Consider the following 27345-nt stretch of genomic DNA (forward strand, 5'->3'; position numbering starts at 1 on the left):
TTTTCACTGTTAATATAAATGTCCAACAGTTTGCACAGTCCTGTGTGGTATCTCCTTAATTCTGATATGCTAGAAACCTTGCAGTGGAAATGATTGGGTGGGTCTCTGCTGGCCTTGATGGTTCCTAGATATATTATTGCTCTCACCTTAGAGGGAGGCAGGGGACTTGAGAAAGTCTGTGTTTTGTCCCAAAGCTAACACTGGAAAGTGTGGGCTCTTACCTCTCATCTTGCAATTGCAAATCCAATGTTGTTTTTTTAATTTGTCTCTGCTTTTACTTTGAAAGGAGGAAAAGAGAAAGGAACTACCATTCAGTGAGCCACCTTGAATCCGCTGATGTACTTGGCATTTTCTTCTACAATACTTCAGTGACTCTCCAAAACACTGCAAGTTAGATGTTTTTTACACATACTTTATGGATAGGGAAATTGAAGCAGAAATAAATTGTCAAAAGTCAAACACTTTATAAGTGGCGAAGCTGAAATTTCCACACACGGTTTTTACAATTGCAGGTTATGTTTAATAGATGGCAAAAGATGGATCTAAACTGTGAAGTCATTAAATTTATGATTGAGAGATTTTGATGCACTTAAGAAACACCTAACAAACTTTATGGTTTTTCAGAAAACTCCATTTGGGAAAGTCAACCCAGAAAGTAAAAAAGTGGCAATGTTCTAGAAGCAGTGTTTAGTGGATTATTCAAGAATTTACTTCCCTTGTTAGAAAAAAGTTCCCAAAATGGTTCCTGTTTCCTGAAGGGGCTTTACTCATTGACGTTGGAAGCTTCCGAGCTAGGTCCAGGTCCGGCAGCTTGATAATGTTAGGGCAGATTCAGAGTTTCCTTTAGAATAGTGTCACACTATTCTATTCACACTATTTCCCTCTCTCTTTCTCTCAATTTTGCTTTCCAAATAAATATTTTTTAAAAATACTAATGGTGAACCTGCAACTATCTAAACCAATAAAGGACTTGGGGCTCAACAATCACCCAGTCACTTGGGGTTCAACAATCACATTCTTCTTTAACCAACAAATAAAATTCTGAACTAAAAATTCAATCACTTTTCCTTGCACAAAATAGTGGCTTGTGGCTTTACAAGACTGATCCTTAGCTTTGGTTTAAGAAACAGTCTTTACAGTTGTCTCTCATACACATACCTCTATCCAAGTCAATTCCCAATATCTGATATTGAATTGTTCTTCACCTTCATAACCATTGCCTAACAATCTTCATTTGTATTAACAAGTCCTAATAAGACAACGACTTTCATATGGCTGTTAATTTTACAGAAGCATGAAATTCTTGGGACCAGCACTGTGACACACTGGACTAAACTGCCACCTGAAATGGCAGCATATCCTGTAGGCACCAGTTCAAATCCCAGATGCTCCAATTCTGACCCAGATCTGTGCTAATACATCTAGGAAAGCAGCCAAAGATGGCCTAAGTGCTAGGGCGCCTGCCACCCAAGTGGGAGACTCACATAAAAAAAAAAAAAAAAAAGAATAGTGTCACACTAAGTTGAACTTAACACTTGCTTCTGGCCTATCAGCGATTGCTTAGGGATGGTGGGAGGGTGAGAGAGTGCAGGAGGAACGTTTTGAGGGTGTTGGATTTGGTCACTGTCTTCACTGTGCTGATGGTGTTTAGGTGTGTGCATCTATTTAGCTTGTCAAATTGTTTGCTGTATGCATGTGTAGTTTCTGATGTGTGAGTTATATTTCAGTAAATCTGCTAAAATTCTTTCTGGAGTGGTAGAGAGAAAAGTAGAGGTGTAACTGGAACACCATGAATGACACAGACTCTGCATTCAATTGTATTTGTCTCTCAATTTCCTTGTGAACAGGCCTCTCTGATATATTATTAGTTGTGTGAATCCAAAATGTTGAGTGAATTAGATTCGAGACTCAAGTGAAATTAACAATGAAGAAATTGATATCACCAATACAGAATTACCATATTAACTGTAAAATCAGATTGAAGTTAATGTTGGCTTATTTTTGTCAATAGTACAGATCTGCTCATTGTATCAGTTGTCTCCTAATTATTATCATTTACATATTTCTGGGTTGGCTGGGGACTCAGCTCATAGCAGTGTTGCTCTGGGGTCTTGGCTGGCCTCCATCATGCACGTCTGATTGTGAGCAGTCTCTGTTCCTCTGTGGGCTTGGCTGAGGTAGCTTAGCCAGGGCATTTCTGCTCTAGATGTTTTTCCTGATGTGTTGACGTGACTACAATCTCAAATTCAATCCTGAAGCAAAGCCAGCCCAATAACACAAATGACTTTCACAACTTGCTTGTTATCGTGGGTGCTCATATTCTATTCATTAGCCTGGGTCATGTGGACAAAACGTTTTGTCTGGGAATGATGTCCCTCCCAGTGAGTGGACCCTGAAAGCTGTATGTCAAAGGAGAACTGAAACCAATAACAAAATCTACACCATCTGCCATATTATTGTTACCTTTGTGGTCAGGGAATAAGACATGTTTCAAAAATTATAAATTCTTAAGATTATGTTTATTTTCTTTGTAAAATGGCAGTATTGTATCTTGAATTATTTGCTTCCTCACAGCAATTAATATTTAAAATTAATACTGTAGAACAGAACATTTATGTTGCTACTTGTAAGATTTTTGAAGTGTAGCAAAAAAGATAGTTTATTAGTATTCAATACGATGAAACACTGCACATACAAAAATAGTTTTTTATGATGCTTGCGCTGTCAGCCTGCTTCAACATGGATGGGAGCTACAAGAGGATGAAAGTCACTTCAGTTCTGATGACCACTGCATGCCTTGTCTTCAGCACTGTTTGTAATACATCGCTAGAACTTTAAACAGTATTGAATGAACAGACTTGCCTGCCTCATTAAAGACTTTTCAATGGATGAAGGATGTTCTCTGTTATATGGAACCAATTTAGTTCTGTCAATAATGGACACACAAGTATGTTTGGGGACAATAAGAAAACCAGTAAATTCTTTGAAATTCAAACCAGGTATGGCAATGGCATGCAGTCTTAAGCTCTAAATTGAAGTAAAAAGTAGCAGAGATATCTACCACCATTATGGTGAGTTTCATAGATTGAGGATCTTAGTCCCTACTATGTTTCTGTAACAAAGTCATCAATGTAAGCCATTTGACCCAAGGTGACAAGACTCATAAAGGTGAGTTTGCTGTAGTTGAAGCTCTGTTTAAAGCACTTGGAATGTCAGCTACAAATGACCAGAGATTCGTATCCAACCTTCTACATTTACTAAATGTTTAGTCATGTTTATGTAGAATTTTTTCCCACTATGAAGTAAGAATGGTGTGAAAGAAATTGTATCCCCTTTTACAGATGAGGAAATTAAATATTAATTGTTTTATAGTTACTGAACAGATGAGTGATATAGACAGAATTGGGGCCAATTGTCCTAATTGTCAAGGCTGTTTTTTTTTTTTTTTTTTTGACAGGCAGAGTGGACAGTGAGAGAGAGAGACAGAGAGAAAGGTGTTCCTTTGTCGTTGGTTCACCCTCCAATGGCCGCCATGGCTGGCGCGCTGTGGCCAGGGCACCGCGCTGATCCGATGGTAGGAGCCAGGTACTTCTCCTGGTCTCCCATGGGGTGCAGGGCCCAAGGACTTGGGCCATCCTCCACTGCACTCCCTGGCCACAGCAGAGAGCTGGCCTGGAAGAGGGGCAACCGGGACAGAATCCGGCGCCCCGACCAGGACTAGAACGTGGTGTGCCGGCGCCGCAAGGCGAAGGATTAGCCTAGTGAGCCCTGGTGCCGGCCAGGGCTGTTTTTTTAAATCACATCATATTGCTACCAGAAAGGGTTGTTTGGGGCAAATGAAAAAAATTTGCATAACAGACACCTCATAGACATTGAAGCAATTTTGCTTCTTAATGTAGATGTAGCATAGCTTATTCAAAATGTCTTTTTGCAATTCCAGAAATCTGGAATACTTTCTGATATTTAAATTTGAGTTGTTTTATAAGTTGAAGTGCCTTCCATCAACAGGGAAGATCATGTATTAAATTTTCTTTTTTTTTAAATATGAGATCAAGAAATGTGATTCCTCTCAACCCCTCAGTATAAGACATTCCTGCATTATTGATTTTTAGAACTTCTTATAAAATAATATCCTCTTATTAATGAAAATATTGAAGGTATGAGAAGTACAAAAGTGAGTGACAACCTAGTAATTGTAGTTACATTCTAGTATTTTTGTATTCTGATTTTTGTAGACATTTTTAGATTCACATGTAGCTATAGGAAATAATACATGGAGATCCCATTATAACCTTCACCAGTTTCTCCCCAGAGTAAGCATTTGTTTAACTGTCATTCAGTATCACAACCAGAATGTCAACTGAAACAACCCACCTTGGTTTTCACCAGTTTTACTTTTATACATTTGTGTGTGTATGTGTACTTAGATATATGCAATTTGATAATCATATGTGTTAGCTCATGAAACAGCCGCCACAGGCAGGACACAGAATTTCAACACAGATTTCTCATGCTCCTCTTAAAACCCATGGTTACCTCCTTCCTTAACCTGTGGCAACCAGTAATATGTTATCCAACTGTATAATTTTGTCATTTCAAGGACATTATATAAACCGAATCAAACAATAACTACTTTCTGAGATTGACTTTTTCATTCAGCATCATTCCCTAGAGATCTATCCAAGTTGATACAAGTATTTCTCAATTATTATTTTTTATTGCTGAGTTACATTGATGCATTAATTTCTGGCTCCAATTCTTTATCTTGTTTGAATAATAATAATTAAAAAAACCCTACTAAACCTGGGCAAATGTGCACAGCTATAAACCTTGAGAGATGGCATGTGCTGCCTTGGTGTGTTTGAGTGTGGTCTCAGTCGTAACAATCATCCCTGTCATAACAACCTTTCATGTAAGGTGAATAACAGTTCTCAGGAAGTGTCTAAAGGAGGTGGCCCATTAACAGATTTCTTTGGAAAAACTTGTGGAGCTACTCAGTTCTCATTTCAAAGTGGGAAAATCATATTTTAAAATATAATTATGAATTCAAATGCTTTCCTCTTGAAGTCATCCCCTCAGGGCTGGCTTTTAAACCATCATGCAACACCCTTCAAGGCCAGGTATTCAACTTGGTTCCTTGTCAGCTCTCCCACTTCCCCAACTACAGTATCTCTGAGATCATCTATTTGACATGTTGAACTTTATATCAGTTTTCCTTTGAAAAATGATCTCTGTGGCTGAACAGAAATTTGAAACACCTTACCTATCACTTCAACATTATATAATTGTAACTGCTTCATTAAATGAGCTTCCTGTGACCCACCTGCCTCGTCAAACATGTTTATATAAAGTCAATCCTTTCCTTCAACTTAAGATGAAATGTAGGTCAAGTTCCCTGGTATTTCAGTTCCATGTTAGGTTTGCAAAGATCTTATAATTTGTACAGTTCTCAAAAAAGTAAGTTAATAAAGATCCAGACCAATGTAATAGCCGTAATGTCCATCTTACTTAGAAGTGATAGCTTTTCCATTGCCCAGCACATGTCCAGTTTGGCCTGGAAAACATTAAAAGGGAAGTTCCCTACCTAGAGATTCAACAGCCCATTTGTTAGGCTGCCTCATGGTCATCCATGTTTGAAGCTGGGGGGTAGAGGAGGAATCTGGGATAAAAAAGTTACTGGTGAATAACATAGTACATTGTCATTGGTATTTTGGAACAAAGCTGAAGTCATTATATAGGCACTCTTCTCATCCAATGGGTAGAGGTAACTCTGATTGTCACTGCTATGTTCTGATTAGTTGGTGGCTGTGCCATTTGCTATACCTTTGGAATGTAGCATGGACTTTTGCATCTTGGTGCAGCTGATACTCTTGATGAGCATTTCTTTGGGCTCTTCCCCCCTCACAAGGCACATCCTGCAGGTTTTATTATCTGCTGTTCCCTTGATTTGGGTAATGGCATTTATCTCTGGCTTATGACTCTTTCCACATCCTCAAGATGTCCAGGGTATACCTCTGGCTTCTTCTAGAGGAGTTGCTTCACACTCTACAGGGTCCTCTTGTTCAGAATCTTATGACCACCCAAGCTTATTCTCTTATGAGCATGAATTACATTGAATACATTAGAATGGACACCTGCCTGCTCGTTTCAAGCCATGTTCAATATAGCAGTCTTTCTTCACTCTAACGGTACAACAGCTGTCCAGCCTCTCACCTTTTGAATTATTTTCCCCAAGTGTCCAGAGGACATTTTTTGAATATGTTACCTAAGATTCCTTTTCTTGGTAAGAACCAAGCCCCTTTAATCTCTTGGAAGCTCATTTCTCTAAGTCTCCCAGGTCCACCCTTCTATAACCGTGTGATGAAGGCTTGGGAGTGTAGACACTGCTCTTTGTTCACCTCCTCTGGAAACCCATGTGTAGTCTCTCTTCTTTCTTTGCAAAGTGGAGATTGGCACCTAATATTTGATGACTGCAAGGGAAACTAAAACTGGAATAGATTCATTTTATTATCATGTTGTGGAACAAAGACACCTAGCACATACTTGTCCCTCACTAAATTAACTGAATGGAATCGAATGGAGCCTGTTAACAATCAATAAAAATTCTGGTGACTGAGAGGGCACATATACCCTTATGTCTTGTTTTCTTGTCAAAGGACTTTAGCATCAGTTTTATTACCAATAACACTATAAACAGTGATTTATTACAAAAATATACTTGTTATTTCACTTATTTTTCGCAAGTGTTCTACTAGTTTGGGAAGGAATTGGTTGTGTTCCTGTTTGATATTCCTGCTGCGATCATAGTATGTGTCCTCTCCTCATATCCTCCATGGAATCAGTCATCATAGAAATAAAGACAGGGACCAGCACCATAGCTCACGTGGCTAATCCTCTGCCTGCGATACCGGCATCCCATATGGGTGCCAGGTTCTAGTCCCTGTTGCCCCTCCTCCAGTCCAGCTCTCTGCTGTGGCCCAGGAGGGCAGTGGAGGATGGCCCAACTGCTTGGGCCCCTGCACCCGCATGGGATATCGGGAGAAAGCACCTGGCGGGGTGGTAAGATGGCGACTGTGAGTCTGCGGCTCGGCGACTTGGTGTGGGGGAAGCTCGGCCGGTACCCTCCTTGGCCTGGGAAGATTGTTAATCCACCCAAAGACTTGAAGAAACCACGTGGAAAGAAATGCTTCTTTGTGAAGTTTTTCGGAACAGAAGATCATGCTTGGATTAAAGTGGAGCAGCTCAAGCCATATCATGCTCACAAGGAGGAGATGATCAAGATTAACAAGGGCAAGCGGTTCCAACAGGCTGTGGATGCCGTGGAAGAGTTCCTCAGGAGAGCCAAGGGGAAAGACCAGACCTCATCCCACAGTTCTGCTGATGACAAGAATCGGTGTAATTCCAGTGAGGAAAGAAGTAGGCCAAACTCAGGTGATGAGAAGCGCAAACTTAGCCTGTCTGAAGGGAAGGTGAAGAAGAACATGGGAGAAGGAAAGAAGAGGGTGTCTTCAGGCTCTGCAGAGAGAGGCTCCAAATCCCCCCTGAAAAGAGCCCAAGAGCAAAGTCCCCGGAAGCGGGGTCGGCCCCCAAAGGATGAGAAGGATCTCACCATCCCCGCGTCTAGTACCGTGAAGGGGATGATGGCTGGACCGATGGCCGCGTTTAAATGGCAGCCGACCGTGAGTGAGCCCGTTAAAGACGCAGATCCTCATTTCCATCACTTCCTGCTGAGCCAGACGGAGAAGCCAGCTGTCTGTTACCAGGCAATCACAAAGAAGTTGAAAATATGTGAAGAGGAAACTGGATCCACCTCTATCCAGGCAGCAGACAGCACAGCTGTGAATGGCAGCATCACACCCACAGACAAAAAGATAGGATTTTTGGGCCTTGGACTCATGGGAAGTGGCATCATCTCCAACTTACTAAAAATGGGTCACACAGTGACTGTCTGGAACCGGACTGCCGAAAAATGTGATTTGTTCATCCAGGAGGGGGCCCGCCTGGGAAGAACCCCCGCTGAAGTTGTTTCAACTTGTGACATCACTTTCACCTGTGTGTCAGATCCTAAGGCAGCCAAGGACCTGGTGCTGGGCCCCAGCGGTGTGCTGCAAGGGATCCGCCCGGGGAAGTGCTACGTGGACATGTCAACAGTGGACGCCGACACAGTCACCGAGCTCGCCCAGGTGATTGTGTCCAGGGGGGGCCGCTTTCTGGAGGCCCCAGTCTCAGGGAACCAGCAGCTGTCTAATGATGAGATGTTGGTGATCTTAGCAGCCGAAGACAGGGGCTTGTACGAGGACTGCAGCAGCTGCTTCCAGGCGATGGGGAAGACCTCCTTCTTCCTAGGTGAAGTTGGCAACGCAGCCAGGATGATGCTGATTGTGAACATGGTCCAGGGGAGCTTCATGGCCACCATTGCTGAGGGACTGACCCTGGCCCAGGTGACAGGCCAGTCACAACAGACGCTCTTAGACATCCTCAATCAGGGACAGCTGGCCAGCATTTTCCTGGACCAGAAATGCCAAAATATCCTACAAGGAAACTTTAAGCCTGATTTCTACCTGAAATATATTCAAAAGGATCTCCGCTTAGCCATTGCACTGGGTGATGCCGTCAACCATCCAACTCCTATGGCAGCTGCAGCCAATGAGGTATACAAAAGAGCCAAGGCACTGGACCAGTCTGACAACGATATGTCTGCCATGTACCGAGCCTACATCCACTAAACCACCAACAGCCCACCCCACCCCTCTACTCTTCCCTCGGACCCCTCTCCTCATGTGGGGTCGAGGTCCTGGGACTTAAGTCTGGACCAGTCCATCTGTCTCCACTTCCTTTTATACAGACTTTAAAACTTGCCGTCAGCACAGCACACAGCAGCACCCCTCCCTGAGGCCCTGGGGGAGGGAGAGGCGTCAGCAGGATTGGCTTGTGGCGAAGCTCTTGAGCTGGGTACTGGACACACACACACACAGACACACACTCACCCCTGGATAGAAGCTACCCAGAAACTGCTGCCTGGCTTTTTTTTTTCCTCTTCCAAGCTTGTCTTATCTCCAAACCCTTCCAGCCAAGGAACTAGAATCAACAGTGAAAGTGGATGCCTTCCACAGCTTTCTGCAGAACGAAGAGGCTGTCAAGTGCACATACCCACTGGATCTGGGAGGCTCTGGCCCAGAGGAGCCAAAACAGACTCCAGAGAGAGGCTCCTGCAGGACCTCCAGCCTCGGGTGAGCAGACAAGGATGATGTTCACGTCAGAGACAGCAACATAACAACCAACTCTCCGTCAGCGCCTTTGTGAACTCAGATGAGACTGGCAAAGTCCTGCCGAGACAGGGATCTGGCTTTCAGGAGGAGCAGCGAGCAGCCGGCCTGTAGGTGAGCCTGGAAGCCGGTGCCCTTCACTGCTGCTCAGCACCCCAGCACCCCCACCAGCCACCAAGCCATGCAGCCCTGAGCCTTGCTCCTCACCGGGCTGTGTTAGCGTTTGGATTTGCATTCCAACCCTTGGGAAGAAGGGAGGGAGAAATAGGCTCCTTCCTGTTTCCGTTACGGCACAGACGTGTCAACTGGCTCTGAGGAGAGCCGCTCTGACTGGGCCCCTTGTGCCCGCCTTCTCCAGTCTGCCCTGCAGGGTCCCCGCATGTCCCTCTCCACTCTCCTCCCTTTTCTCCTCCCCTCTTTCCTCCTAAGTAGACAGTGTCTGTCTGTCTGCCCCTTCTCCGGCCCAGACCAGCCTGACCAACGATGAGCATTTCTTGGGTTCAGCTCTTGATTCAGGAATGAGTGTCTTCACTCCAGCCAGCATCATGGTCTTCGGTGCTTCCCAGGCCTGGGGTCTGTCGGGAGGGAAGAGAACTGGGCCTGACCTAAAGCTGAACTGTAACTGACCCTCAGAGGTAGATCTGGGACATCCTCAAGGCCCTAGCATTTCTCCTTGGACAGGTGACCAGAAGGGGCTTGAAATACTGATGAGAACAAGGAGAAGTCACCCAAAGGATGTCAGTTTTTTCTCCCTCTGCATGGGTTGGATTTTCCAAAGTCACAATTTGTAGAAGGTCAGCATTTATAGTGAAATATATAACTATATATATATATATATACACATATATATATATAAGGTGGTCGCGGTGGTGTGAGGTCCCCTCACAGCCCTGGCCATTTTTCACTGATTAGAACCTAGGTAGAGGGTCCCAGAAGACATCGGGGGAGGGCAGGGAAGATGCCCTTTGGGGTTCACACAGTTGTCGATTTCACTGGGATTCTGGACTCACTTCTGTCTGAACACAAAGCCTGTTCTGGAGTCCTGGGGACACTGAGGGGTGGGGGTGGGGGACATGCTGTAATGAATCCGGTTAGTCAATGTTGTCTTAATATTGTTGACAGTTCTGTAAAGTCCCTTTTTAAGAATATTTCTGTTTAAGCTATTTCACCTTTGTTTTGAAGTCCTTCCGTTCTGGAGAGAAAATGTGACACTTGTGAGAAAGCTTGTAAGAAAGCCCCTCCCCCTATTTTTCCTTTAAGCCTCCTTTAAATGACAAATCTAGGTAATTAAGGTTGTGAATTTTTATTTTTGCTTTGTTTTTAATGAACATTTGTCTTTGAGAATAGGATTGTGTGATAATGTTTAAATGGCAAAAACAATACATGATTTTGTGCAATTAACAAAGCTACTGCAAGAAAAATAAAACATTTCTTGGTAAAAAAAAAAAAAAAAAAAAAAAAGAAAGCACCTGGCTCCTGGCTTTGGATCGGTGCAGCGCCAGCCGTGGCGACCATTTGGGGAGTGAACCAACGGAAGGAAGACCTTTCTCTCTTTCTCTCTCTCTCACTGTCTAACTCTGTCTGTCAAATAAATTTAAAAAAAAAAAAAAGAAGTAAAAACAAATTTTAAGAAAATCAGATTTTTGTTTATTTTTTGAGAAATTTTCTTATTGGCTTAGAGTTTTCTAGGTTAAGAAAGATCATCTTTTGGAGAATATAGCTTATATATTTAAAATATTTATTTATTTATTTGAAAGGCAGAGTGACAGAGACAGAGGGAGAGAGAAGAGACACAGGGAGATTGTTTAATCATTGGTTCCCTCTCACGTGTCCGCAACAGCTGAGACTTGCTAGGCTAAAGCCAGGTGCCAGAAACTCCATCTTGTTTTCTGAGATGAGTGGCAGGTGCACAATTACTTGGGCCATAATCTGTTGCTTCCCTGGTAAATTAGCAGGAAGATGGAGCAGAAGCATTTTAGCCAAGACTTGAACCAGGAACTCTGATATGGGATGGTGATGTCCCAAGTGGCAGCTTAACCCACTGTACCACAAGTATATCTTTTACTCCACCCGCACCACACACCCGTCATCTATCTATCATCTGTCTATTTATTTCTCAGTGATTAGAGGGGGTAACACTTTAGTTTCAGGAAAAAAAGTGAATAATTATTGCTTGCTATCTACTTTTCAAGTTAGCATCTGTTAAGGGTTGATGCAAATTATAGAGGTGCATGACTTCTCCAGTTCTTTAATATTCAAGTAGTTCTTAAGTAGCTTGTATCAATGAATAAACAAACCTATCAGGGGTAAGATGCCATGAATGACAGATCTGCTCTCCTGATTACTAGGTTCACTTAAAAGATTTCATGTATTCTTTTAAATTAGTGTCTGTGACATCTTTTGAAGGGAGCAAGGAAACATGTTAATTATTTCTACTGCTGAGTTTGCAGCTAAAGTGAGAAATACTCCACTAACTCAGTAGGACGTGACCCGGGGTTGCCTATATGAAACAAGATGCTGAGATTGATTTTGAACACTAGAAAAAAAGCTTCACACGTAATTTTGCTGTGTTGACGTTGGTTAGAAGGTTGGGTTTTTCTCTGTTAACTCAGATGTCAAGGATCTTCATTTTCAATGGGTGTTACAACTTGACAGTGTTTGCACCAAGTGTGTGACAATGGGGTGATCTCATCTGAGTGTACCAATTCACTGTCTCAATCATGTAGGAGGCAGTAGAAAAGACTTCTGATCTAACTTGCTGTCTGTCAAAGTGTTTTCTGTGTGAAAACAGAAACTTTCTTTTTCTTCCTTGATACCTGTTTTTCCCAGCAATCAGGATAATTTGACTGCCTTCTTGAGTTGGTTCAGTTTGTAAGTGTTCTGTAGAAGTGAGAGATTAAAACAAGACAGAGCAGGAGAGAAAGACACAAACTCTATATGGACAGACTTATCATGGCAGGACACATTAAATCACGAATATGAGCTACTCACAATTTTGATTTATGAGGAAGTGATAGAAAATATATACCAATATTAAATGAATTAATCTAAGGAAAAAGAAATTATGTCTGTAGCCCTTGATTCTCTTGATCACTGAACATCCCATATGTTCCTATTCATGCTTAAATAAAATAATTCTCTTTACTCTCCTAGAACTTACCAGAGCCCAAATACTTGGAAACTCTATCAAATTTGGCATGTAAAAGTATCTTTATTGAAATTTGACCTGTTATAATGTCTAATATCCTTATGTTTATGCAATCATATTGTATAGTGATATTTTGGCCAAAGTTGAATTGAACTGCATGTGTAACGATAGTTTAATAGGATTATAAAAGAGCTGAAAAATACTATAATCATAGTTTTTTTGTAACTTTTTTAAATTTCAAGGACAGACAGCCTGAAATAGTTAGCCTGTCTATTATAAGTACAAAAGTTATTATGTCGATTTCAAACCAATGTCATCTAAGAGAAATGTGTAAATGTGAAATACGGTTTTGATGAGAAAAAGAGAGAGAGAGAAAGAGAGAAGCAGAGAAAGAGAGACAGGGAAAGAGAGACAGATCTCCCATCTTCTGGTTCACTCCTGAAGTGTCTGCAATAATCGAGGTTGGACCAGGTTAGAATTGGGAACTTAAAACTGAGAACTTAAACTATGTCTCTCACATGGGCAGCAGAAAGTCAGTCCTTGAGCTATCACCACTGACTCCCAGGATCTGCACTGGTGGGAAACTGGGCTTAAGAGTTGGGAGATGAACTCAGGCATTGGAATTTGGGATGTGGAATCTTTTTCACTAGGAACAATGTCTGTTCCTCAGTAGTGTTTTCACTTCTTTACCTCTGTCATTACCTCCAGACCTTAGTAAGAAACTGTAAGGATTTATTTTCCCTGAGTATTTTCATATATGAAGGAAGAGAATAGCATTTAAAACACAAATATAGGAGCTGGTGTTGTGTAGCAGGTTAAGCTGCCACCTTCAATGCTGGCATCCCATATGGCACTCTCTCTTTCTCTCTCTCTCTTTCTCTCTCTCTCTACAATTCTGCCTCTGAAATAAATAATAAATACATCTTTAAAAAATATAGTGGTTTCCTCAAAATGTATCAACAATGCCTCCATAGGATCTTGTACATTTTAATGGGTGTGGGGGGAGTCGGTTTTCCCTGTCTTTAAGGAAATAGAAAAATATCCACAATGGTATTGATTAAGCTAGTCAGTTAGTGAAAGATTTATTTTAAAAGCTCTGTTTTGGATCTCCTCTACTTTCTGAAGAAGTATTATCTTTTATGTTCTCTTAGGAACTAAATCTAAAATGGATTTTCCATGTGTTTGATGAGCTTATTTTCCAACTGTATCTTAAAACATGTTCTTTATTCAATTGGCCTAACATCTACTACTTGCTCTAGAATATAATTCATAAAAAATAGACAAATAAATAAATAAATTAATGATCCTCCAGGAGGCAGCATTTAGACTGGGAGATGGATATGAGTGTTATCTTCAATAATAAAGCCTGGGAAATATTATAATGAAGATAAAATTCAAATTTTTATATTTTTTCTATACTGAAATGCTTGTGCCTGCTTTCTTTCAGAAAATGAATATTTGAGTCTTTCCATAATTTTTTTCTGTTACTGTAAGTCATTGTAAGTGAAAAGAAGAAATGTGCCTCTTTGAGTTAGATGCCAAGCATGTTTTACTATGTAGTTCTTGACCAGACTGTGTTGTAGAACTTTTTAAAAATTTTTATGAAATTGTCTCTTTATCCTGAGTGAAGTGCTATTACATTGAGACAAATAATTTCTTTTGATAATGGTCTAATTATAGTAATTCATCAAAATCCTATTTCACATTTACACATTTCTCTAAGATGACATTGGTTTGAAATCTGCACAATAATTTTTGTACTTATATTAATCATGCTTTTGTGTATTCATTATTTCTAGTTGGCCCATAAAATTGTACTGAATATGCCTACTTTATGTGACTCTAAGCAGTTGAGATTGCTATTTTATGGTTATAGTTTCTATAAAGTCTATGAGAACCCAAAGACTAATTTATGTAGACTTCCTAGTATTTTTCTTCTGGAAAGGCTATCTAATCACCTTGTTTTCACAGCTTACAAAATGAAATTTAGAGTGTCATTTTGATTCTTTTGTTGGTCATATTCATCTAATTAAGTATAAAGGCTAAGTATAAACTGGTTCTTCTCATACTCTCTGTGACATTTCAGAGTTCAAAAAACCTGTGAACTCTTTGTATTTACATTTCAAGTCAAGTCTAATTTCCCATACAGTATTCAGACTTCTATTAGACATTTTCTTCAACTAATAAACTTCCGATGGCCATTTATGATCAACTTAGCTACAGTAGCTTGTTTAGAGGTAATGCTACTTAAAATGATGACAATCATTCTGTTATTACTTTCCTTGAAATTGTTTCATGTTATTAGAATTTTCTCAGAAAATGTATGCTGCTGAGTTTGGGAAAATACTTGTTTACTTTTTGTCCTTTAATATTCTGCTCTGCTTTTACTCTCAAGTAAATGCAGAATGTCTTTTTTGGGGTAAGGCCCTGAAAGAGACCTGAAGAATTATCTTGTCTCAACTTTCCTTATTTGAAGGTAAGGGAATTGAGGCTTAAAGAAGTGTAGCTGGTTAGAATCTATGCTTTCTGTTCATTGTCATATCTATTTTACAGGACAGTGTGTGAAATTGGAAAGAATATTTGACTTTGTATTCCTGTCTTTTGTACATATGCTTTTACTCCATGAGAATTGACCTGTAATAAATATATATCCTAGAATATGAGATTTTCTTGGACAACAATGACTTCATTGTTCCTTAGAATTTTCTTTGAGGTAAGCATTTTGTGGAACTTGTAAAATTGAAGTAGAATAACAAAAACATAGTGAGAACACTCAATAAAAATTGGAAGACCTATTACAGTTTAAAATAGGATTCTGGCTCTTCATGTTTCCCATAATAGCCATTGTCTTCTTTGGTAGAAATTGTTGTAAAAAAGATTCTATGCATTTTTAAAATTAGATGCTAATACCCTTGATTGCTGGTTGTGTGCAAAGCCTATACTGAGTGTTACAATGTTATGCTTGTTGTATCGGGCACCTTGATTTCCTTAAGTAAAAATTCTTCTTCTTTTTCCTCCATTTTGTGACTTTTATTATGTATCCCTGAAGTCAGGGTAAGTGGGATTACTTATTTTTTCTTTTAATCTTGGCTATTGACAAATGCTTCACCAAATCAATATTACCAGCTTCAAGCTGAGTTCAGTACCCAGATTCGAATACCTTGAACTCATGAGAAATCAATATTTAATGTAGTAATATATGCTTCATAAGGCACAGGTCTGTCACATCTTTGCCATACTGAGATTTTCTTCCTATATGCGTATAGAAAATTGTCCAACAACATCCCAGTACCGTTTGGGGGTAGAACTATGAATATGGACAAACACTGTTCTTGAGACATCTTCCCTGACCTTCTTAGTCCTTAGGATTTCCCTGTTCCCTCAGCCCACACAACATTTCGTTCTGCATCCTGCTGTTCTACCTTTGTTATGTAACTTATTTCTCCTGGTGAAACACTGGAATCTTTGTTAGAGTGATGTTTTTATTTACTTAATTATTTTTCAAATTCAAATATTTGTTTACTGTTTTGCAAAGCCAGTGGGATGGCTCTTACAATACACTATTATTGAGCATAGGCTGTAGGCCAGACACTGTTCTCAGAACATATCTGTAGGCAGTTCAGAAAGAGCCTCTGCCTTTTTGAAGCTTACATCTAATGGTAGGTGTTCATGGGAAGAAACCCTAAACACACAAATGAAATCAACTCAGAGAGTGATGCAAGCCATTAATAAAATATAAGAAAAAAGAGAACATAATTTAGAGGAAAGAGGTTTTTTTTTTTTTTTTATTAAATACAGGGTGATCAGTAAAAGATTCTCTCTAAAAATGACCTTTAAGCCAAAAAAATGTTAATGATGATCATTACAGATCTGCAATGGAAGTATTGAAATGGAGGAAGAAGGAGGAAACTGGAAAAAAGAAGGCAACAGGCGTGTGAATGAGGAAGAGATGTATGATATGAAACAAGTTCTTACAATAAGAGACCAAATCATATCGTGCATATGGCCATTTTGGAAGGGAGTGTGGCTTATATTCAAATTGAAATGGGAAACCAATGTAAAGTGTGAACAAAAGGGGTGATATTACCACTTTATATGGGGAAGGCTTTATAGAGAGGCAAATGGAAGCCAGAGGCACTTCATCTATTTCATTATCCTCTGTAGATCTGGACTAAAAGGGATCTATTTCATGGGTCCGTTTGGATGATTGTGTGAGTGTTGGGGGAGAGCCTGGGTGACTCGCTGACATGTGTGGAACACCTGGAATTGCACAACTCAAGACTTGAAGGAAAGGATGAATTATGTTCAAGAAAGGGAAGTCAGACAGGCTCAGTGGTGTAAGTAGAAAGTCAGAGACGCAGAGAAAAGCTGTCCTGGGACTTGGCAGGCAGGGACCTCCCAAAGGCAGAGGTAAGCTGCAGATCACCCTGAGTACTTTAATGAACACTGTGAATTTCCATGCTTACCCTTTGTTGAGCTGAAGGTGGTATGAGCTAGGGTGATACGGTCTGCTTTCATGAACTCATATGTGTACAGATGTATGTAAAGTCACTTTTTCTTCCTGGAAATTTCAAGGTAGACTTTTACTATTCCAAAATCCCTTGCCTGGTGGATTCTGGGTGGGTTGGCAGCCTGTAATCAAACATATTAATGTTTTATAGCAAAACATAACGCTACTAAAGTATTAAGGGGTACTATAAAGCACATAAATAGCCTCACATCAGTCCAGATGAGGTTCTCAGACAAGTGAGTTGGTAATAAGCTTTCAAAACTACTTTTCATTTTTAGAGTTTCCTGATTTTGGAATTGGGTCGTTTTTACTAAAGAGGAAGCTAAGGATTAAAGAAGTTAAAGGCTTGGAGAGCAGCTGCGGGGATGTGAATACTACTTTGGCTGATGATAGGTGAACTCTGTAATTTTTTTTAATTTTTTTGACAGGCAGAGTGGGCAGTGAGAGAGAGAGACAGAGAGAAAGGTCTTCCTTTTGCCGTTGGTTCACCCTCCAATGGACGCCATGGCCGGCACACCGCGCTGATCCGAAGCCAGGAGCCAGGTGCTCATCCTGGTCTCCCATGGGGTGCAGGGCCCAAGCACCTGGGCCATCCTCCACTGCACTCCCGGGCCACAGCAGAGAGCTGGCCTGGAAGAGGGGCAACCAGGACAGAGTCCGGCGCCCCGACCGGGACTAGAACCCGGTGTGCCGGCGCCGCAAGGCGGAGGATTAGCCTATTGAGCCATGGCGCAGGCCTGAACTCTGTATTTTTAACCATTACTTTATACCACCTCCACAGCAGCGGTAACTCTTAGAAATATTCATCCTGTGTTGGGGCCGGTGCTATGGCATAGCGGATAAAGTTGCTGCCTGCAGTTCTGGCATCCCATATGGGCACCGGTTTGAGTTCCTACTGTTCCTCTTACGATCTAGCTCTCTGTTATGCCCTGGGAAAGCAGTCGAAGATACCTCAAGTCCTTGGGCCCCTCTACCTGTGTGGGAGACCAGGAAGAAGCTCCTGGATCCTGGCTTTGGATTGGCACAGCTCTGGACTATGCGGCCATCTGGGGGAGTGAATCATCGATGGAAGATTTCTTTGTCTCTCTCTGCCTCTATCTCTGTGTAACTCTGCCTTTCAAATAAAGAAATAAATTTTTTTAAGAAAAGAAATATTCATCCTATGTAAAAAAGCACATAAATGTAAAGTCAGAGATACATAGTTATAAAGAACTATAGTAAACTATGCCTACTAATAACTTTTTCAAATCTATCAACTTTCTGTGGATTAATACTGTTTCCTTGTAAATTATTTTATACTGTCTGTAGCATGGCACCAACTATAATATTACTAATGACAAAATTATCTTTAATATCTTAAAGATTTAATCATGGAGAATTTAATTAATGATCTAAAATGACTTAATAATGAGGAATGATTGAGATTATGAACATGTTAAGGGCCATATTTTCTCTATTATGCCATTGATTAACAGAGAAAACTTTCCATACATTATAATGAAAGCAATAATTTTTTGAACAAAATTTTAGAACATAAATTCAAAAAGTTATTTAGACTGCAGATTGAGTAATTGTTTTGTGTACTTACTCTACTGGAAATATCCAACCAAACAATATGGGGTCCTGTAAGCATGAAGTAAGAGTACAAGGGTGTTTAAAAAAAGTTCATGAAAAAGTGAAATTGGAAAGTCAATGTATCCTGGTGCAAAACAATTTTGAAATCTATGCATGGTTTATTTTTTTCACGATACGCATTTTCCATGAACTTTTTTGAGGATCCTTAGGTTCTCAAACAACAAAGACATTGCAGTTTAACTAAGAATATTGCAAAGATGGAAAGTATTGGAAAAATCTGAAAGTTCTGTGAGATTGTGCTTAGAGGACTTAGGACTATTTTTATCTTTAAAGTTATCAGAGGGGCTGGTGTGGTAGCACAGTGGGTTTAGCAGTACTGAACTGGCATATACTGGCATTTTGGAGCAAAAAACTGGTTAAGTCCCTACTACTTGGCTTCCCATCAGCTTCCTGTTAACACGGTTGAGAAAGCAGCAGATGATGGCTCAAGTACTAGGGCCCCTGCCACCTACCTGGGAGACCCTGGGAGACCCTGGGAGACCTGGAAGGAGTTCCATGCTCTTGGCTTCAGCCTGACTTGGACCTGGCTGTTGCAGCCATTTGGGGAGTGAACCAGCAGATGACCGATACGGTTCTCTGTATGTGTGTGTGTGCGTGTTTCTCTTTGTTTTTCTGTCTCTCTCTTTCTTCCTCTATATTATCTATCATGTTTTCCATCTCTGGGATGCTCCCTGTCACTTTGCCTTTCAAAGAAATAGATAAATAAATCTTTAAAAGTGTCTCAAACAAGCTAATAGAATGTTACTCTTCCTGTAACCAGTTTTATGAAAACATAGTGTTATTGAGCATGAAGTGCTCAAAAGAAAAACGTATTTTTTTAGCATTACCTGTCTTTTGATTATTTAATTTTATATCTGCTTCAGACTGTTTTATCCCGTATGTGTGTGTGTGTGTGTGTGTGTATGTGTGATATTCAGGCAATTTATTATTCGTGGTGATTATGTTCTGTAAAGTTGTGTGAACCCTGAACTAGAAAATGTTGAACACTTGCTCTTAGAAGAGATGTAGTTAGACTCCTCCAGGACACATTTTTGTGAAGCAGTCAGAACATAACCCTGCTTTACATGTGTTTCTATTTAAAGAATCTTTATTTAATATATGTGTATTGATGGTTCATTAGCATCGAGCTTAAAACCAATAGCAATGTAATCACACCTGAACAGAACTCATCAAACACTTGTGTTTTTTTTTTCTATAAAGCATACCACAGTGTTTTCCTAGAAGCACTAAACAGCACTTTAGCACTCCATTTGGGATCCAATTTAAACAGCAAATAAATACCAACTAAAAGCACAAAAATTTGTGAAACTTGGCACTACCTAGACCACAAAAGAGGGCCCTTGTGTCCAATATGAGAGCTGGAACAAGAAAGCAGAGCATGTCTTTGTTTAACCTCAGTGCGGTGCATGGCAGGTGACTCAGAAAATCTGATGATCTATGTGAGTCTCCAAATAACCACAAAAACTTGCAACTGATTTTCTGGTTACTCATAAATTTTAATAGGTGGGCACATTTGTAAATAAGGAATCCAGAAGTAATGAGGACTGAGCATATAACAATACATCTATGACATGTTTTGGTTAATACTGGATGAAAATTAGCTTCTATTAGTTTCAATCTTCTAACTCATAGTACTTGCTGAATAGCAGCCTCTAACATTCTGTGGTTCCATTTGTTGTTAGTTACTGGCAAATGTCTCTGTGTGCAATTCTTATTATCTTTTAAACACATATATTAAATACCTGAGTATTTAAATGCATTACAGAGACAGAGTAAATAAGACAGCAAGAATGAATGAGAAAGAGGGAGAGAGAGAGAATGAGAAGGATAAGGAGGAATGGGAGGAAGAGGGGAAGTGAAGATGTGTTGATGTAGAGAGAAGAGTCATTTTTAAAAGTGATGAATGTCCTTGGGCCGGTGTTGTGGAGCAGTTGGTAAAGCCGCTGCCTGTGGTGCCAGCGTCACATATGGGCACTGGCTCCTGTCGCAGCTGCTTCACTTCTGATCTAGCTTCCTGCTGTTGGCTTAGGAAAAGCAGCAGAAGATGGCCCAAGTGTTTGGGACCCAGACACCCATGTGGGAGACCCAGATGAAGCTCCTGGCTCCTGGCTTTGGCCTGGCCCTTCCCTGGCTGTTGAGGCCATCTGGGGAGTGAACCAGCATATGGAACATCTCTTTCTCTGTAACTCTGACCTTCAAAATAAATGCATAAATCTTTGTAAAAATAATGAATGTCCTAATTATTCAAGTATTCATGTAACAGATACTTAAAAAATTCTTTGAAGTACATAAAATTGACTTAACCTCTTCTGTTTATAGACAGAATGAAAAGGCTTCATAATTAATAGAATCTTAGCATTATTTTAAAATGCAATTAATGGGAAGTCATCCATCTTATGACATAGTTAATTCAGCTTTTGCCACACTTCTAGCTACTGAATTTGAACATGTCATTATATATTCAATGGTGATACTTTGCTTCACTCTTTTCCTTCTTAATATTAAAGTCAGTGGAATATTTGCGGATTATATTACCAATTAAATTATTTGTCCATTTATCAAAATCAATTTATACTTTCTAGTAAAAATAAATAGCATAGGAAAGTAAATGTAGTAATTGAGTGGCTTATTCCAGGAATTCTGCGATGAGTTTTAATAATATCTAGAATTGAGACCCCTTTAATATAAACTCACTGGTTTGTATTAGATTTTTTTACTTGGAGATTTGTTCATTGCCATATCTTTGGAGAACATGGTCATTTTAGTACCTGTTTACCAAAATGATTGGGAATAGGGAATGACAAACTACCTGCTCTCCTAATCTTTAGACTGCAATCCAATGCCTCTATTGTAACTTTAACTACTACTCTTTAATTCACCATGTTGCATGTTGTGAAAGGGATGGCTGAAAGAGGAGGAGGAAATTTCAGGCTTCAAGATGTTGCAATACAGTAAGGCAGGTAAGATTCGCATGGCCTGAAAACTAGCAACAAGTGCTGTGAGTGAAAAAACAAGGGATGGCTACTTTGGAAGAAGAAAGCAAGAACCATTTAGATGGAGAGTGAAGATCTCAGGAGACTGTTCCTTACCCCCTGCAAGTTCTGATGGACCAGGGTACACCTGAAGTCAAGGCGTGCAGTTTGCAGGAAGGCTGGACTAGAACTTTAGACCTCGTGATTCAGATGTTGCATACCAGATAATTTGGCTGGACTTTAACAGGTAATGAAGAGCTGTTGTAAAATATTGACTTCACAAAGTCCTTGTTTTGTTTTGAGAACCTCACTCTGCCATTGAGTTAATATGGATTAGGGGCAATGAGGTACCAGAGACAAAAACCTGGTTAGGAGTTATGTTTTTGGTATACAGGGACCTGAACCAAAGAGGGAAATCTGAACCAGGAAGGTGGGGATTGTCGCTCCCCCTCTTCATGGAGGAACGACACTAAACCCTGCCTAGGCTTCCTATCCGAGTCACGGCACCATTATGTCGCTCTCCCTCTTCGTGGAGGAACGACACTAGACCCTGCACTGTTCTTTTGTCTGCTCGGCCCTCCCCGGGTTTGCTGCTGGTTCTTCCCGGGTTGGCTACCGACCCTTCCACCTCCGTGGAAAGGCGGTTCCCCCTAGCCACTTTCCCCACTTCCGCGGGGGAGCGGCACACCGCCGGCCGGCTCTCTCGGGGGCTGCTCAGGTGTTCCTTCAGATAGATGTTCCCCTTAGATGTTCCTGGTGCATGTTGTCTCTCTCCTCCTTTATAGTCCTCTTCCACCAATCCCAACTCTGCTACCCACACGCCGAGTACGCTGCTCTCCTCCAATCAGGAGCAGCTCCTGCTGTTTATTGGTTGAACTGGAGGCAGCTGTGTAGAAGCTGTTTCCTCCTCTCCCAGCGCCATATTGTGGGAGAGCAGATGCATAGAATAAGTCTTAATTCCAGTAACTTAGTCTAGTCCGAGTTGCTCCCAGTTGCTCCCCACAGGGATAAATGTGAGAGTCATTGTTGAGAGAGAGTGTGCTTTTAATATAGTACGTTCACTTGGCGGAAATATTCTTTGCCCCAAAAGGAGAGTTTCTGTAGCAAATTTTCTCCTAGTAAATGGTTGTTTTCGTTGTCTTGGTTTTATTTTATTTTTATTTTTGTACTTTTTAATTTTTAAAGATTTATTTGAAAGTCAGAGTTACAGAGTAAGAAGGAGGAGAGAAAGAGCGAGAGAGCGAGTGGGAGAGAGAGAGAGAGGGAGAGAGAGAGGGAGAGAGAGAGGAAGTGAGAGAGGAAGAGAGAGAGAGAGATCTTCTAGCCACTGATTCACTCCCCAGATGACTGTACCTGCTGGGACTGGGCCAGACCAAAAAAGAGCCAGGGGCTTCTTCCAGGCCTCCCACTTGGGTGGCCGGGGCCCAAGCACTTGAGTGATCTGTTGCTTTCCAGGCCATTACCAGGGAGCTGGTTTGGAAGTGGAGCAGCCAGGTCTCAAACAGGCATCCATATGAGATGCCAGCATTGCAGATGATGGCTTTACCCATTACATCACAATACAGGCCCATCTGGTTTTATTTAGTATGGGAGAATGCTTATTATTTGTTTCTCTGCAATACTGACAAATGTACTTATCTGGAGTGTTAGTCAAATACCACATATGAATTATCCATTTTTTGTATAATAGGGACAAAATATTTCACTTAGGCTAAACCAGGCGTATTAATAATTGAATCTGACTGGCACTGTGGTGCAGTGAATTAAGTCACTGCTGTGATGCCAGTATTTCGTAGGAAGGGTGGCTCAAATATCTATTGCTCCACTTCTAATCCAGCTCCTTGCAAATGTGCGTGGGAAAGCAGAGGAAGACCTGAGTACTTGGGTCTTGCTACCTGTGTGGGAGACCTGGACTGAGTTCCAGGCTCCTGTCTTTGGTCTGGTCCAGCCCCAGGCATTGAGGTCACGTGGTGAGTGAACCAGCAGGTAGAAGATCCCCTTCTCTCTCTGTAACTCTGCTTTTTAAATAAATAATCTAAAAGATAGTAATTTAATCTGGTTACTATAGTAGTTTATTTTCTGTAACATTGCTGGTTACTGGAATCCAGGGGAAGGATTCATGGCAATATACTTCACTTAATCAGTGGTTTACAGGATCTGCTTCAATTATCCAGCACAGAAACAATGTTTGAATTCAACCTTGTTGCCTACTTTTGTTCAGTGATTTCAGACCAAAATGAAAGCTAATGGGGCCAATGAAAATACTTACTTGTGGCATATATTCTATATGAAATTGGAAGCATTATGTTCCATCTCAGGAATTTGGGAGAATTTGATAAGTATTTCACGAATGATTTTCACAAGAAAGAATCAAAAATTAAATATCTTTGAATAAGATTTGCAGTGAATTTCACAGTTAAATAGTACTAGCAACAATAAAACTACTCTTATTACTCCCAAAGAAATATAATAGCAGATATTGTTTCTTAAGCAGATCCATGTGTTAAAAAAAGACATTTGCTAAACTGATCTTCTGTATATAAAGAGAATTGAAAATGAATCTTGATGTGAATGGAAGGGGAGAGGGAGTGGGAAAGGGGAGGGTTGCGGGTGGGAGGGATGTTATGGGGGGAAGCCATTGTAATCCATAAGCTGTACTTTGGAAATTTATATTCATTAAATAAAAGTTAAAAAAAAAGACATTTACGCTTGGTGAAAAATAAAAAATTCTTAGAGAAAAGTGGGAAAGTGGGTCCATACATATTGGAATCTATGTTCTTAATTCTAAATACGGAAGAAAAGACCAGATATAATGTAAATGGCTCTCATTGTGGTTATGGAGGGGAGTTGATGAGTGAAGAGATACTTCATACAATACACATTAAAGGTGTGCTTACTTAACAGAATAGAGGCTGATTTTTTATATGAGACTGATGCTGTTAAACATGGCCAAAGTTAGAGTATATAGGCAAGATAAAGATGTTTCACAAAAAAAAAAATTCCTAAATTTGTACCAACTACTTATTATGGAACCCTCAAAATGTCTAAAAGTTAAGATCATAAGTATTCTTTGGAATCGATTTTTTCTACTGAAAACTTTGGAGAAAATATGTGAGGACAGACTAAAATATAATACTGTGTTGTGGTTTGAGCAACATTTGGCTCTCCAGCTCATGCAGATATACAGACCTAATGTCATATGTTAACAGGTAACGTGTTGATGCTAATGGCTGATGGATTAAGGGCAGACGCTTGATCCAATTATCCTCTCTGAGAAGTGGGCATTGTGGGACCTTACTCATTGCGGGCTTGCCCTCAGAAGATGTTTCTCAAGTGAGAGCTGGTTATGTAAGCTGTGCTAAGCCCGACTCTTACTTCTGTGCTTGCCATGTGAGCTTCCCTCCACAGTTCCATTACCCCTTACCATCATCAGACACCAGACCAGTGGGGCCACCTGGTCTTGGATTGTACATCTGCAACACTGTGAGCCAAAAAGCCTTCTTCCTTCCTAAATTGCTTCCGTTAGGTATATCAGTTAAAGTAACACAAAAATCTGACTCATGTATACTGTGAAATTATCTATTTTTGCCTTCCCCCTGCTTTCCAAGCTGAGTAATGGCAACATGGTGTGGCCTACATTTGCTCACACGACCAAGCCAGGCTTTTCCAATCAGAACTACAGAAATTTTGTAGTACATGTTGCAAAGTCTTTGCAAAGCCATGCCTCTTATTGAAATAATCATGAAAGCCACTATTGAACTACCTGATAGTCATCACTAGATAAACAGAAGCCTGTCAAAAGACATTAGCTTTGGTCTTATGAATATTGCACTTTTTGAAATTAGCAATTGCCAGTGTTATTACAAGAGTAAGCAATTACCGGTTTTATTAAGTTTGACCCTTTTAAAAGTCTCTAATTTTGGACATGTCTTCTCAGCCTGACTTCAAACATTCAAAACTGCTACTGAGTTTTAAAACACATTCACTAAATACACAAAGCAGGCCAGCACCAAGTTGTTTCTTTTTTCTTTTTGTCTATTAAACCTCCCTCCAAAAAGACTAATTGATTAACTATGAGGATATATATCATTTTCTTAAAGACTTACCTATGTATTTGAAAGGCAGAGTCACAGAGAGGCAGAGGCAGAGGCAGAGGCAGAGATAGAGAGAGAGAGGTCTTCCAACTGCTGGTTCGCTCCTCAAATGACAGCAACAGCTGGAGCTAGGTTGATCTGAAGCCAGGAGCCAGGAACCTCCTCTGGGCCTCCTACACAGGTACAGGAGCCCAAGGACTTGGGCCATCTTCTACTGCTTTCCCAGTCCACAGCAGAGAGCTGGATCAGAAGTGGAGCAGCCGGGACTCGAACCGGTGTCCATATGGGATGCTGGCACTGCAGGCAGCGGCTTAACATGCTATGCCACAGCACCAGCCCCTGAGATATATGTTATTTGTAAAATAGTTTCTGAGGGCTTATTTTTAGATGTATATACTAAGTCTAAAAATATATCTCATTTAATACTATTGCTGATAAGCAATTATCACATATAAGTATACAGTGTTGTCACAGATGAAAGATATTATTTAGGAAAAGAGAAATGAAATAAGAAAGTTCTTTTAGTTGAACGAGTCAGTGATATACAACGATAACATGAAAGAACATGTAATTTTCAGGGTGGCCTGAATGTTATTTTAGCAAATATAAGCTAGTTTAGAGTGGATTAACATCAATATGCTACTGTATTTCTTTGCAAGAACATGATATACGGTTTTTGAGGCCTCTTTTCATGGAGAGAGTTTTTTGTTAGACATGGCTAAAAGGGTTGATCTCCAATAACCACTCAAGAGATAATTTTTGGAAGATACACTCTATCAAGAGGAATGTTTCTTTTTAGATCTGTTCTTTTTCCCTTCCTTCACTTCTTCCTTTTCTTCTTCTTCTTCTTCTTCTTCTTCTTCTTTTTTTTTTTTTTTGCATTTCACTTCACTGAAGAAGTTAGAAACTGGAAAAATAGAATAAAAGTAGGTGGAACAAAAGAGGAGAATCAAAGATGTATTAGAACTTTTCAGTATAATACAGGCAAAGAGAGAGATGATTAACACAACCACTTTGATTTTTTGAAGACTTTAATTATTTGTAAATATCTATCAAGTGTGATATAAAAAACAACAGAGAGACATAATAAAGAAATTCATTTTTTTAAAAAAAAGGGCTCATAGATATTTAAGCCAATGTAAAATTTATAGGTAATGAATGCATAGCTAAAAATTTACATTTTCATAATTGACTCACAAAATATGTGGAAAACTGAAAAGCCAAAGAGCAAATTGAATTTAAAAAGCCAATCAACTCTAACATGCTTATGCTTCCCCCATTGTCCCATGCTTGCACAGACAACAGAAATATTGTGAACATCTCTGTTTAAGGGATAGTTGATCACTGCTCTGGGAAAAGAGAAAGAATGAAATCTCCTTAATCGAGAAGTCTTGTTCCCAAACCACAGTAGGATAGATGTAGAGAGGAAAACCTGGCAGAGGAGAGCGCCCTTTGGAAGCACAGTGCCACTGCTACCTGTGCTTCCTGCATCTCACATTAAGAGTGCCTGGGTTCAAGTACCGGCTCTGCTTCTGATTTCCGCTTCTTACAAAAGCACACCCTGGGAGGCAGCACAGATCCCCAAGTCCTTGAATTCCTGCCACCCATGTGGGGAACCAGACGAAGTTCCATGCTCATACCTGGCTTGGTGGGCATTTGAGGAGTGAGCCTGCACATGGAAGGCTAGTCTTCCTGTCTGGTGGTCTTGTTCTCCCTCTCT

The 27345-nt window shown here is 40.3% G+C and overlaps 2 protein-coding genes across 2 annotated transcripts in view; both read left to right on the forward strand.

Annotated features, from left to right (window-relative positions):
- The window catches only part of KCNH8 (potassium voltage-gated channel subfamily H member 8), a 451930-nt gene that overhangs the window by 19483 nt on the left and 405102 nt on the right, over window positions 1-27345 (forward strand). The window lies entirely within an intron of this gene.
- On the forward strand, window positions 7031-10731 carry LOC100349935 (cytokine-like nuclear factor N-PAC). The gene has a single exon (XM_051858852.2). The coding sequence runs from the start codon at window positions 7065-7067 to the stop codon at window positions 8724-8726; it is 1662 nt and encodes a 553-aa protein (XP_051714812.1). The 5' UTR covers window positions 7031-7064; the 3' UTR covers window positions 8727-10731.

Source organism: Oryctolagus cuniculus, chromosome 4, assembly GCF_964237555.1.
Source record: "Oryctolagus cuniculus chromosome 4, mOryCun1.1, whole genome shotgun sequence".
Taxonomy (NCBI): domain Eukaryota; kingdom Metazoa; phylum Chordata; class Mammalia; order Lagomorpha; family Leporidae; genus Oryctolagus; species Oryctolagus cuniculus.